This window comes from Rousettus aegyptiacus, unplaced genomic scaffold (assembly GCF_014176215.1).
Source record: "Rousettus aegyptiacus isolate mRouAeg1 unplaced genomic scaffold, mRouAeg1.p scaffold_m13_p_12, whole genome shotgun sequence".
Taxonomy (NCBI): domain Eukaryota; kingdom Metazoa; phylum Chordata; class Mammalia; order Chiroptera; family Pteropodidae; genus Rousettus; species Rousettus aegyptiacus.
The window spans coordinates 65,113,222-65,127,964 of NW_023416287.1; the positions used below are offsets into that span (position 1 = coordinate 65,113,222).

General features: G+C 33.8%; 1 protein-coding gene across 7 annotated transcripts in view; it reads left to right on the forward strand.

The window, feature by feature from the left end:
- ASXL3 (ASXL transcriptional regulator 3) overlaps positions 1-14,743 on the forward strand; it is a 160,491-nt gene that overhangs the window by 34,841 nt on the left and 110,907 nt on the right. For 3 of the 7 annotated variants that reach the window (XM_016153916.2, XM_016153915.2, XM_016153917.2), the window contains one exon: positions 3,077-3,079. In XM_016153916.2, the coding sequence (XP_016009402.2) occupies positions 3,077-3,079 (3 nt within the window). Of the gene's footprint in view, positions 1-3,076; positions 3,080-12,999; positions 13,209-13,456; positions 13,460-14,743 lie in introns of all 7 variants that reach the window. The other 4 variants (XM_016153921.2, XM_016153922.2, XM_016153920.2 and 1 more) reach the window with 2 other exon arrangements.

Consider the following 14,743-nt stretch of genomic DNA (forward strand, 5'->3'; position numbering starts at 1 on the left):
TATTTTTCATCCTTTCAATAGTTTGTTTTAATCAAAAGGAATCTTAACAGTTTTGTGGGAGTCCCAATTAAATATATGCATGCTGGTAGCCGATTATCTGTGAACAAGTAAGGTTATTATACTGTTACTTGTTTTCAAGCACTATAAGTGATGCTATTTTAAATTTGTAACTTAGAATAAAAAAATACACCAATAGTTTGACAATACTGATACGAGTATTTTAATGTGTTCAGTATATGTGATATTGTTAATTTATTTGAGCTGAGATTCTTGACACTGTATGCTATCTCTTCCTTTTTTCAAGTGACACTTTAAATTACATACTTTTTGTGAAGACATGATAAAAAGAGGACAGCTTTTCTGTATTATGTTCTGTGTATCTTCATGTTATTGATGAAATGTGTAGTATATGATTAAATTCTGTTTGGAGAAGCCAGACTGAAATAAGTACTTTCCATGTGGTTTTAAAAAGCTATATAAATATAATGAATTGTCATAAGGACAAATGGTTTTTATTGAAAAGAATTAATAATATCATGCCATGATTTCCTAGAATTGTTTTTTTGATGAAAATATATTTTGGTAAGTTTTAATTCCCTTTTATATAATGTCATATAAGATTTTATTAATACAGTTTTACTCTGGTCCATCTATATACTTGCTCTACTGATTCTGAGAGATAATTTTCTGGCTTCTGTTACTTTGTGTTTGTGAGTTGTCAACCATTGATAAGACATAGCACTTTGGAATGCTTTTCAGATGATCAGAATCTTAAAATTAGTCACATAGCCATATTGCTTGTATAGAGGAGATAAAAATGCACATATTCCAATCTGCTGCTTTTGTGGCTGGACATCTGATGTGCCTGCTTGGACTCTTGGCTAAACATTCCCACTCCCTCAGGGATTTAGGGTGCTACTGTAGAATATAGATAGTCTTGTCTCCAGCAATTAAAATATTTGTAGAAAAAGAGGAGTAACTCTAGTTATTATGTTGGTTTGACTCACTTTTGGGGTTTTCCTAAGTCGTCTTTTCTGTTTTTGGTTTGCTTGTTCAGAATTGATAATTTCTTAATAAAGAGGACTAACAGATTTTTGATGCCTGAGAATATATTTGTCTAAGATCATATAATTGTTCAAGTGATGCTTCCAAAGAAATGTGTGACCAGTTATAGTGACACATCTGAGTTGGAAGGTCAAGGAACAGCCATTCATCAGTGAGTCATAGTTTCTTATGTGTTGGGCATTATCATTACAAGATACCTATCATTAGTGTAGCATGAACTGTGATATGGTTTTCATTTTATTTGATGATAAATAAATCATTTTCTAGTAGAATTGAGGCAGTCACAATAAGGGTACAAACACACACACACACACACACACACACACACACACACACATACAGCAATAAAAAACCTCACTTGGATTGGGACAGGGCAATATTTATAAGGTACATTTTTGCAATTTTATAGACACCTTACCTTAAAAAAAAATCTGAAAAGGATTTATCAGCCATTTACAGAGCAGCAGCCTGTAATTACATATCAAAGTAGGTACATTTGAAAAGGTTTGTAAACAATCTCTGTTGGATTTAGTGTTACTCAGAGAATGGATATATTTTCGATTTTGCCATGTGGAACATGCAATTGACAACCCAAGATTTTTTAATTATTCTGATATCAATGAGAACTTTTTATTCCCACTGATAATTCTGAGAATAGATTTGTTTTTAGCTACTTGTCTTAAGGCTTTGCATGTTTTCTGTTTTGTAATCTCTGTTATGATATACTGAAATTAGAATCTCTCCTTTGTACAGTGGTTTATTAAAGATGTTACATTTTTCTAGAGGAATAAAATGTCAGAAAATTCTATTACCATGTATAGTGACAAACAATAAAATTTCTTGGCATTTCTCTCAGTGAGATTTACGTTTCTAATTAGTGCTATAGGAGACGATTTTTTCTTGCTGCTGAAATGTTTTGTCTAGAGATAAGAAAGAAACACAAATAATTTCTACTGCAAAATCAATTCTTATCTCCAGACTCCATGTTGGCATCCATTCTTTCAAACTGAAATGGTGGTCGAGTTTGTTTATGTTGGGGCATTTTAAAATTACCGTGTTAACTCACATTGTCATTCCTGCTACTTGCTAACATCTAATCCTTTCATTGTGTAATTGGTGTGCACAGCCAGCTACTTAGAGAGGGATGAAAGAGGCAATGATGGTACTAAACAGAAACACAGGGCAATCTGCATATATTTATGTGTGTGTATAGGTGTGTACATGAGTGTGTGTAAACAAGCCTGTAGAATAAATAATGTATGTCTTATTTGACATAAAATTTTACTTGCCATCATTACTCAAATTAGAAATCTAAATCAGGATCATTTCTAATTCTCTTCTTCCCTACCCCCATGGCCCATTGGTTCTTGGCTAGTGTTAGTTTTACTTTCTAAATACATCTTTCTTTCTTTGTATCCACACTCGTTGATATTCATTGTTTCCACTTATAATGTCTTAACTAGATTAATACATTCACTTCTTATCTCTTTAAATATAGTCTCCCCCTTTTTAAATCATGTTTTTTCTCAAATATTACCACTTATAGTAGAATTTCATAACTGATAATCCACAATATTCGAGAGAATATATTGTAGCTGGTAAACTATGAATCAAATGATATTGTCAGTTGTATGTTTGACGATAATTAGATAAAATTGGGTATGATACTTTTTTCCCTGCCACATGGTATCTGAAGAAATGCATGATATTCTGATAATGTAGGGTTTATGATATAAATAATGAAAGCATACATTATAATGTACAGTTAGATGTGACTTGAATTTCCAATCTAGTCATTTTTATATAATTGGTTCCCTCCAAAATATGTCACTTAAAATGTTATTTGTTGGCATTGTATGCTTTTTCATACCTAATTAGTTTTAAATGAACTGGTATAAACTGGAGAATAAAAATTCATAATTTATACATGGATATCACTCATTATTTAAAGATAACTTTATAATCTGCCATAAATTAAACTATTTTTACTTGGTTCCTTTTTTATAGTGAGAAAGTGATCGAAATAATTCATCAAGGGGATGTGGAAGCATGTCCTGAGTTAATAATTATGTGAAACACCCTATGAGGTCTGTTTCCAACGCCTCAGCACACCCCTAAATCAGTTTGGACATGGGCAACTTTAAAGCCTTTGTAGTCAAGAATCTGATATTGCAGCCACAGTTGACTACTTGCCTTTCACTGTGAAATTCCCCCCCACTATCTTTTCATGATTTGGAAAGTAGAAGTAAAGCCCCACGAGGCATTCATGTATTGTGTCGTGTGTTTGGGAGTGTGTACTCACACTCACATGCACTTCTGGTAGTTATTAATAGTTTCATGAGAAACCTGTATGGTCTGATTACCTAGTGGGGAAGAAGCACTTTTCAGATAGAATGCCTCACTAAAATAGCAAATTTGGAACAGGACACTTCCTGGTTCCCATAGTGAAGTCATACTAGTAGTAAATGACTTAATCTGCTCAGGCTGCCATTAACAAAATACCATAGACTGTATGGCTTAAACAATAGACATTTATTTTCTCATAGCTCTGGAAGTTAGAAGTCCCGTATCAAGGTCCAATAGGGTAGGTTTCTGGTGAGGCCTCTTTTTCTGGCTTGCAGACAGCCACCTTCTCGTTATGTCCTCACATGGCCTTTCCTGGGTGTGTGCTTGCAGAGAGAGAGGAAAAGAGAGAGAATGAAGTCTTTGGAGTGTCTTCTTAACAGGCACACACTCCTGTCAGATCAAGGCCTCATCCTTGTGACCACAGACAACTTTAATCGCTTCCTTAGGGGTCTCTTCTCCAACTACAGCCACAGTAGGGCCTAGAGCTTAAACATATGAATTTTGGGGGAACACAAAATTTAAATTTATAACAGTCATCGGAATTTTGAACTTTATATTTCTATAATTCATGGTATACCATAAGAATATTTCTCAAATTTTGAGTATCCAATTTATCTCAGAACGAATTCAAAACAATATGCTTAATACTGTCCTGTGCTTGCATTTTTACATACTTTTAATATGTGTTTTCAAATGTTATTTCTAACATATTAACCAAAAGAATACTTAGGTTAAATTTCACGTTCAAATGTAATGTATATATTCACATAACAAATTGATTTGAATTTTATTTGAAGCCTTTGGCAAAAATAGCTGTGGCGACTGCATATAACCCTCAAGGCATCAATATTCGCTAAGGTATACAATTATAGCTGTGAAATGGCCACTTCTTTAATACCCCTTTTCATTTTGTCAGGATTTCTTCATTCTTCCAAATAGTTGAACAAAAAGGCAATTTAGCTGATTTCAGCTTTATCAAGATCCAGGTGTAATTTACTCCAGAACTACTGAGCACTCTATAAATATTTCAGTGCAGAAATAGAAGCAGAAATGGATATAAAATTACATCGTATGTGAGTCTTTCTAGGATCCTATGCAGGTGAAAATCTTTGGGGAGGCATTTAACTGGGGTGATTTTATTTAATTTTTGTCTAAGTGGTGTTTTTCTTTTTATGTCTTCATTTCATTGCTTGTGCTCTTAATTGCCACATGCCTAAATGATTTTAGTTTTGCTTTGTTGTTTTGAACTTGACAACATAATTCAAATGCAAAACAGTTGATGTGCTGACATGGAGACTTCTTTTTATAGTTGATTTGTTTTTAGAAGAATAAAAATTATGACATTCTGTTAAGCCAGGTTTTCTAAAAGCTACAGTGTATAATTTCTAAGAATAAGTCTTCATTCTTTCAGGACAATTAGGGGCTATTTATCCTACATCTCCTGATGTGCTTATGCAAAATCAAATTGAAAATTATTGACTGGGAATCTGTCTGAAATTTAGGTTATCTCTATTAGCATTTTTTTGTTTTAAAGTTAAGGCTTGCTCTCGGTGCTGCTGCACAAGGCTTGTGTTCTGGCCTTGCTTTCTCTGCAGTCTGTTGGCAATCATCTTCTGGCCAGGTTCACAGTATTCAGGTGTGTAGGTGTAGAGCTTTGCCAGGTGCTTAGTAGCTAAGTTGAAGGACATCATAGAAATGAAAATAAAGTTGTGGGGATGTAGATATTATAACATGAAATTAAGCAATTAAATACTGTACCTGCTAAGTAACTACTCTGGGCTCACTGTATAAGATACTAGGGTGGAGGGCTGAATCTTTAAGTCATGTATTCATTTATTAAGCACATGCTATGTTCTTGAGACTATAGAAGTTGCTAGATTAATAGATGAATAAAATGTGGTCCCTGCTTTTGAGGGTTTAACAGCATGGTTACAGAACAGTCTTCTCTATACAATTTCATTAGGTCTTTTAACCTCTCCTCCATGAAGCACGTTTTCAGCACAATGTATAATGTTTTTTTTTTTTAATTTTTAAATTTAGAGATTTCTAAATTCTCTCTTGAATTCTTAATAAAATATATAATAAAATATATGATCCAGCATGTCAAGAAGTGTTGTATTTCCATCATAAATATGGAGGCATGCACTCCTTTATATTTATTAATTTACTTGACATAGTGCTAAGATATCTTGCTTTATGTTGTATGTCAATCAAATTAATGAGTAAGGGCTAATGATTAAAATAACACCTAATATTTTTTATTATTAATTTATATTAAGCCCAGTGCTAAGGGCTTTACATGAAATGTCTTTTAAGGAACTTTTGAGATGGGTTGATGATACTGTATTTCTAATTTTACAGGCCAAGAATCTGAAACAAACAAGGTTAAGTGACTTGAGGCTGTTCATCCAGCTATCAAGTGACATGTCTGGGATTTGATTTCTGGTTCAGAACCAATTGCATGTAAACTTTTAAAATACTTGTAGCCTGAGCCTAATAAAATTTTGATTAAATAGAAGTATTGGTATATGATTCTATTAAGTAAACACGCCCTCACCCCCCATCCCTTTTAGTGGCTCTCCTAGCTAATGATGAGTTTCTTAAAATCTAGCCTATATATAGGTGTGTTGAGACACTTTCAATTTATAGCCTAATTGTAAATAGGATTGAAGGGTGAAAAAAACTTTTTCATAACCCATTTACATTTGGACGATGCAAAGCCTCAGATGAACTTTAACTGTTATGATAGTCCAAAGGAGGAGGATGACTTTAAGTGATGATCTGGGCTTATGAACAAGCAGCGAAACATATTTGAAATGTAACTTCTTACTGTTTGTTTTAGAAGAAAATGCTGTGATGGTAGGAAACATCCTTTGGGTAATGGGAGAACCAAGGAGTCTCACTGTTTTGTTGTTGGTATTGGATTTATAGATTTGAACTTGTTTCTGAGGAACTCGCTATTTGTGATCAGTCAAAGCAGAGTTGATAACAACATGTAGATAATCCAAAGGCAATTTTAGAGGGTGGCAGTTACTACATTTGTGAAACAACTGAATGAAAATAGTGGACTGACTAAATCATGCTTAGGTCGGGAGTAGGGGAGGCAATATTATTAACATTGTTCTGTTTTAAGAGACACATCTAGGAAAAGGAAAGGAGTCTTGAAAGAACAAGTGAGTATAGTTTCAGAAACAGCATTACTGCATTTTTCAGGAAATTTTCTTAAGCAGAGAGTAATCAGATATACTTGACTATTGTTGGTAATTTGTGTCATAACCACTTATTCATCCTTCCTTGTCTCATCTATCTATATTGTATTTCCACTGAGAGGTATAAAAAGACAACTATTTCTGTTTCTTTTTTTCTTTTTACGAAAGATATAAAAATTCCAGGCAGAGCACATTCTCCTTCAGGCCACTGCGGCTAGCATGAATTCATTACTTAGTGCTTCTCTGGCTTGTCTGCATGAACTACAACAGTGTACACAATGATTATTATTCAATTTGTTGCTTAAATTGTGTGTATTGAAGGTGCCCTGTTGGTTGCTATATATAGAAAAATGACATTCATGAAGATTTAGAACAAGTTGTTACTAGTGGAATAGTCTAAAGAATGGCTCAAATCTTAAATTCTTAAGTGTTAGGATTAGCAAAGATCACTTTTGGAATCTCCCTGTATTTCCACCCAAAAAGGAAAGCACTGAATCAGGACACAGAAAAGTAATATTTGGAATTAGAATAGTTTATACTGTCACTTCTTTTATCCATCCTTAATATTGAGGATGTTAACTTAATTTTTAAAATTATAATTTACTTTAGTTTTTTAGACACTATTATTTTGAGTCAGCCATTTTTAAACTTTAGTAGTATGTCTGTTAGATATAGTCATATATTCTTATATTTTCTCATAATAATGATGAGGAATTATGAAATAGTATATGTAGAACTGTGAGTAGGAGCAGATAATTATCTAAATTTTAAATCTGGTGTTTCCCTTACTTCATTTTCAACCACCTGGTCACCAAAGCCTTTTATTAAAATTGTTTCTTATGATAAGAGAATAGTGGACTGAATAATTTCTAATAGCTGAGGAATCACACCTTTTGGTAAAGTTAGGAATAGTTTACACAAGGGGCCATTTGCTGTTATCCAGTTTTTAAGCCATGCTTTTGAGAATTTATTTGAAAGCAAGTTTTTCTAAAAACTGAGGACGTTCAGAGCAGCCTCTACTACATTAGGATGCAATGTAAAATGTAAATGAAGTTTTTTAAGTCAGAACTATAATATTTTGTTTGCAGATCATATAGTCTTAAACTTTTATTTTACAGATCAATAAACTAAGGCTTAGAGAAGATGAGAAATAGTAAATATTTGACTTGTCTTTAAATTTAGAAGAGGCTAATCATTTCAGAATTTGAGAAGAATGTGCAAAAGCCCAGTAGTAAGTGAAGGCTAGACTGTATAAAGAAAAGATGGTCAATTCTTTGTTCTAAGGTATTATTAGAAGGGACATGTCTTTCAGCAGATTTCCTGAAGTGATGGGTTTTCATTGATCCAGTCACCCTTTATTACTTGATTTTATTTGTCTTTAGTAGTACATACCTGTAACTTGGCAGGAGTTAGGTGTGTACAAAAGAACTTGTGCTGTAATTTATACTTCAGACGGTGATCTAATATTCTTGATTCTGACCTCATTGGCTCCTTGTTACCATGAAGACCTTGCCCAAAGGAAGACAATGAGAAGAACAGGGGAAGTTGTTGTGGCCACCTTATGTTCCTACCTCTGTGGGCAGATGAAGAAAGCCAGTGAACTCAGTAAGGCACAGTGCCTTAGATCATTGTATTAAATATGCTTATTCCATTTATTCTTTGGAATGCCTGTAATATGAGGTAATACACAAAGCAAGGGCAAATAGACTTGCCTACAGACAATTTGAGGCAACCAGCTCATCCAGCACCCATTGTTCTCTTTTTCCAAATTTTCCCTTTGGATTTCTTACAGCTCATTCTCTTTCTTCATTCACACTGTGATAATATAGTTATGTTTACTTAAGATTTCTTCTGTTCTCTACAACATATAAATGGATAACAATTAAACCTTTCAATTTAATAACAAAAAAATTGAGTTGTCTGAGATGTCCAGTGGGTAAATGAAAACATTGTTAATTAATGTGAACTTACAGTAAAAGTCTAGTTTTCATTTATTGATTATTTTTCCTGCAATTAATAACTCACTTGATTTTTCTTTATAAATGAATCTTTAGTATATCAAAGCAGTATAGAATATATGTAATGACTATTTTATGGATTAAATACTGTATGGAGCTGTCAAGTACTTTTTGTAATGAATTCAAGATATGTTATCTTATTCTTCACTTGCAGTATGATAATTTTGATCTCTGACCTTTCCACTACCTAGTGTGTTTGTATAGATTATAATTTAAAAATAGATTTGAAAGCCTATTACAGTTGTATATTGCTGATTATATTAAACCCTTTGGAATTAATTTAAATTTTTTCAGATTATTTTTCTTAGGTCTTGAGAATTGAAAACTAAGATATAACTTTTAATTTGCATTTACTTTAAAGCATAGCCTATTTATATAAACTAGTGTATATATTTACATGGGTATCATGTAGTCCAAAAATAAGTGCTTAAATCAAGTTTAAGTTCATTTCTCATATCATAGTCTGAAAGTAGATAGTCCCAGGAATTATGAGATAACTATGTTACATCAGAATATCCAGGGAGCCAGGATCTTTTCTGTTTTGTTGCTTTGTTATCCTTAGGATTTTGTCCTCATCCCTGTGGGCTAACGTGGCTTGCCACCAAATCCATGTTCCAAGCAGCAGCTGGATAAAGGGACACAAGCAGTCCTTTTATAGATATTTTCTGAAAGTTGAGTGCCTCAGTTTTCTTCATGTCCTATTTGCCAGACACATAGTTATGCTTAGGTAAATGCAAAGCTGGAGAAGATGGTCTATTGCAGGAGCCATGTTCCTAGGTAAAATGTGGGAGTCTTAAGTTTAGGAAAGGTAGTTATTGCAGAACAACTGCCAGCTTCTGTTGTATCTACTTTTAAATTAAGTCTCATGCTTGGGCATGATTTAGGTTAAATATGTATTATTATTTTTGACAATTGAAAAAAAAAAACTACTAACTTGGCTTTATGCAAATATCTGTATATTTTAAGTCTCTCTGACTCTGCTCAGCCTGTAATGACCTTCACTATTTCTTGTCTTCCACTCTCTATCTTCAAAGCCCAATTTGATTGTCATATAACACCTCCTCAGTAAAGATTGCTTTAACTCTTCCTCTTACCCTCGCTATTCCACTGTAACATAATATGCGTGTTCCCTTCTTGTAGTGTCTAATAAATTTTTCTCTTGTGATAATAGGACTGCAATTTCCTTAATAGTAGAGTTTATGTCTCATTGATCCTCTCTTCTCCATGGTGCCCTTCATATAATAAGTTCATGATATTTTCTGAATAAGTGAACAAAAATTTGAATTCTAGATCTACTTCTGCTTCTAACATAATATGTTATCTTGGATAAGTCACTCAACCTTTTTTTTTTTTTTTTGGTCTTTTCTTTCCAGTAAAATGAGGGAAAATTGTATCTCCATCTGAGTCATAAGGCTATTAAGGAGATAGAATAATTTGGTAATTTGGAAAATGTGCTGTCAATTGTAAGATACTTGATTTATGAGATTCTTTATGCAGTGTTTGCTGTATTATTAGAAATTTGGGCAACTTAATCACAATTGAATGAATTGTCAAGTCAAATTTGTATTCTGAGATATTTCAGGGTAGTATTTTGGCACATTGGAGACAAAAGGTTCATGTTTCAATAAGAAGTATATAATATTATTTAATGCTTAATTTTTATCTAAAACTTCCTGAGAAGTTAAAAAAGGAATTCTAGTTTGTGTTCTTGGCTCAAATTCAATGATAAGATTTAAAACCATGGTTATTGGATGAATCGAAGCCTGAATTGTTTTTAATATGATATCTGCCAATGAGTAATGTTGAGACTTCAGTATCAGGGATTTTCCTGATTTCCAATGTTACCAGTGAGTAAATTATTTTTCAGTAAATGAGATGCTTTTGGGGGATCTTATTTGTAACTCAGAAGATATATTTCTCTAGCTAGCTCTCATAATGAGCCACTTTAGCCTTTCAAATGTACAATATCGATGCAATATTTCCACCGCTTTCTCATCCTCTAAATTTACATATGTTAACATATATCCTGACAGTACCTTCTGCTAATTATTAAACTGGTATTTGGGGGTGGGGGGGGTGGGGAAAGATGTGTCTCAGAGTCCTATTTATACTGTCATTCAAATTCTGTTTGAAATTTGATTAAGAAACTTTAAATACACAAAATGAAATTTTGGAGAATAGACTATAGGGAAAAAACTTTGCCGTCTTTGAGGAGGTCAATGTATAATATGTAAGTAATGATTAATTACATGGAAAAATCTATGCCATTATTTGCTTCTGCCATTAATGTTCTCACGGTTTTTGCTTGTTTAATATTTATTGAATGTCCATAGTGTACTAGGAGTTTTCCATTATACTGAAATGGTTTTGCTGTCCGTTAAATACAGGATAGAATATATTTTACTACTGAGTAGTGATATGATTTCCAAGATTCTGATAAATTGTATATATGATAATCCCTTAGCATCTGTTGATTATTACCATCACTGTTGCCCTTATATCTTCTTAATTAAGATACAGATCATCATCAGATCATCATCAAGAGAGGTTTTTTTAATGTATCTTTATCACAGTTCTTTTTATTTATATGTCTTTCTCCGAACTAAACTCTTGAGTTCCAAGATAACTTAGTGACATATCTTACTCATGTCAGTATATGCTGTATAGCTTCTAGATCACAGCAGAAATCTCAGCAGATGTTTGCTTAAATATGTATTACTTATTGACATCTCCAACTGACATCTGTATAAGGACTGGTTTGAGGAGACTCATGTTACTGTACTTGGTCAGACCCTTAGATTAAGAGGATCAATATATCAAACATGAGGACTAAAAGTTTAGGAGGAAAAGCGTTGTGTGTTGCTAAGCACCAAGTGGACTGTAGGTTTGGGCTAAGCAATTAAGTGATCTGTTCCTTTAAACATAATGTTTTCTGAGTCCTTTGCCTAGGTATTCATTCATTCTTTGTATTTTTTTTATGAGAACATGCCACTTTTTATGAGATGCAGTGAAATTAGTGGGGAATGTCCAGAAACACCTAATGAGTATTACATTTGGTATAAATCTCAGGTCCAAACCTGTCTAAAAGGCTTTTGGATATTTGACATCAGTGGAATAATTGACTTGGGAACCAAAGTATATGCTAAATGGGTAGAGGAGGCAGTGTACCAGGCAGATGTTACCAAGCCTTTTCATTTTTAATACAGGCTGAATAAAACTGACAAGGATTGGATGTGTCTGGTCAGTAAAACAAGTGAAATGGAAACCAGAGACAGAATTCTGCTAATTTTAAGTAGAATTACATATGATAGGCAGTTTTATAGATAGCCATTTATTTGATGCAAATAATAATTTAGGGTGAATATGTAGAAAATAATGCTGCAGTGATGTAACCCATTTAATTTCATTTTAGACACATTCTGGAACTAGAGAAACAAAATTTTGTGCTGGGATTGAAAGGTTTAGCTGTCAGTAGTGTATTAGTTTGGGAGAAAGGGGCGAGTAAAAAGGAAATGTATAGTCTTTAATTTTTGTGATAAAGATCTGAAGAAGATAAAAATAATGAATTCTCTGGTTAAACTTTGAAAACTCTATATCTATCACTTTGTTTCTGAAAAGCCTATTCATTAAGAACTGAGAAGGAAGATTGATATATTTTAAGTTCGTTCTTGCTTTTTAACATATAATAGTTCTCAGGCCTCCCTTGATCATTTTTTATTATTCCTGCCATTCGAAGTTATTCATTTAAAGGTTCCTGGCCCTGTCTGCATGATTAGCAAGTGCTGTCAGTCTAGAGCTCCATGATCAGTGGAGAGTCTGATAATGCAGTCGAGGTGATGGTCTTTAGGACTACGAAAGTGGTGTTGCACAGTGGGATTCAGGAGGAATAAGGCCTGTTTGGTAATCCCAGATGGAGCTTCAGGGGTTAATTTGGCATTGTTCCATCCTCTCTCAAAAAAAGCCAAGGTTTTTTTTTTTTCTTTTCTTTTCTTTCTTTCTTTTTTTTTCTTTCTATTTTTTTAAAAAATAATATTGGAATAGTTTGATCCTGTATACCAAGTTTAGAAGATTAGCCTTGGAAACCAATATTGTGTTTTCTCTCTTCCCTTCAGGACAAAGTATGTTCCATTTGGGACCGCCTCAACTACCTTACCAGGCAGCACCAGGTCTTCATATGCTTTCAGTTTACCCTCTACTATGGAAAGGATCTTTCTTTAAATGTTCATATTGTCACTTTGAGAAGGCAATATATACATATATATGTATATAGGATGAGTTAAGCAGCTGTAAATAAATATGACATAGTAGAATAGTGGTTTGTGGGAGTTTTACTATATATACACATATATAATATTTTCCAGTCTGGTTTCAGAACCCGGCATGGCTTGGAGACAGCGTTGGTGTGTATGAAGGATCTTCCTCGAATGAAGGATTTGGGACAACTTTCCATGATGATTATATTAGAGCCTCAGCTGCTTTCGTGTTGGTCATGAGGTGATGCTGAACCGAATGCTTGAACTAGCAGGAGTGGCTGGGATTTCATTGGAGTGGTTCCATTCATTCCTTCCGGGTAGGTACCAGCTAGTGGCGGGAGAAAATGAACATTGAGAGTCTTCCTGTATGGAACCGCGTAGTTGTTACTCAATCCCCTGTTCATGTTTAGTGGGTTTGAGAAGACAACTGGGCACCTGAAGGCCAGGCAGTGCGATTTGAATGACTGTGTAGAAGGTTATGAGGGTGATTCCCAGATCGATGTTGCTCACATAACGTTATTTTTGTTTTGTCAGTGTGACAGTGCAGACTAGAATCGAAACTGAGAAAGTGTGATTTGTTGGAAAGTGAAAATCCAGGAGGCCCTGGTGTGCTTGCTAATTTCTCTGTCTGAATAACAATTTCTCTAAACTGTGGCCATATTTTGACTACAAATTTATCTACACGAGAAAATCCTATTGCAATGTTAGACAGAAATGTTTTATTTTCCTTTCTGATATATGTATCCAAGCTTTCTTCCCTGTGAACATTGACTTCGTCTCCATGATCTTTCTTGCTAAAGTTGTAGCCTGCTTGTTTACCCTTTTGCTTGGGACTCTTTTAAGCAATGTAGCCTGACTACATTAATAAATATTTTTGAGGGTGATGACTGATTTTTCCCAGAGAATGTTTTGCTTTATCTTCACTGAGAGTGCTTCATTATTCTAACCCTGTTTTACTAAGAATCAAATTGGTTTGTACTATTAAGTTCTGCTGCATAAATACTGCCTCCGCTTCTCCTTAGACTGTTCAGGCATTTTATGTTTTTACAGAGAATGTGCTAGAGTTTCTTCAATTTTGAACATGTTCTTTAGAAATTTGATGCCTCTTAGCTGTTATTTATTTATGTAATTTATTTTAGTTATTTTCCTTTAGGGTAATGAAAATCTTTCTGAGTGTTGAACATGAAGGAAGTTTATTAGGTCTAAGAGTAGAAAATAGGTAAAAAACTGAAAAGAAGAAACACAGATGTAATGTCTGTAAATATCATTAGAACTGTCTGTAGAATGTCATTTTGGCAAAAGGGCAGGAAACTAACATTTATGCAGTAACCGATCAGTGTCAGGCACTGAGCCAAGCAGTTTCTATTTTTTAGCTCATTTAATCCACACAGTAACATTGAGAAGTGGGTGCAATTTCTCCATTCTAGAGATGAGGAAATTGATGCTGAGAGAAGTTAGGTATCTTGCTAACATCATACAATTATAAGTGGAAGATCTGGTATTTGAGCCTGGGTCTGGTTGATTCCAAAGCTCAGTCTTTACAACACAGTCAAATATTAGGCCACAGGAAAATGTTAGGCTTTAAGTGGGGTGTCCCAAAGGAGGAGAAAAAGAAGAAAAAGAATGCCTGTCAAAAGGCATCAACAAACCAAGGAAGAAATGAGAGGTGTAGGAATATACTAGCATAATGTTTGTTTTGAAAATTTCCAGAGTTTTCTTAAAACTCAGTTTAACAAAAGGAACGATTTTAGGATCATCAGAGGTTTACCACTTAAAGGATGAGAAAGTTTAGAATTCAGATTTTATCTTTGTTTATTCTATGTTTTAAAAACGAAGTACTGATACCTCACAT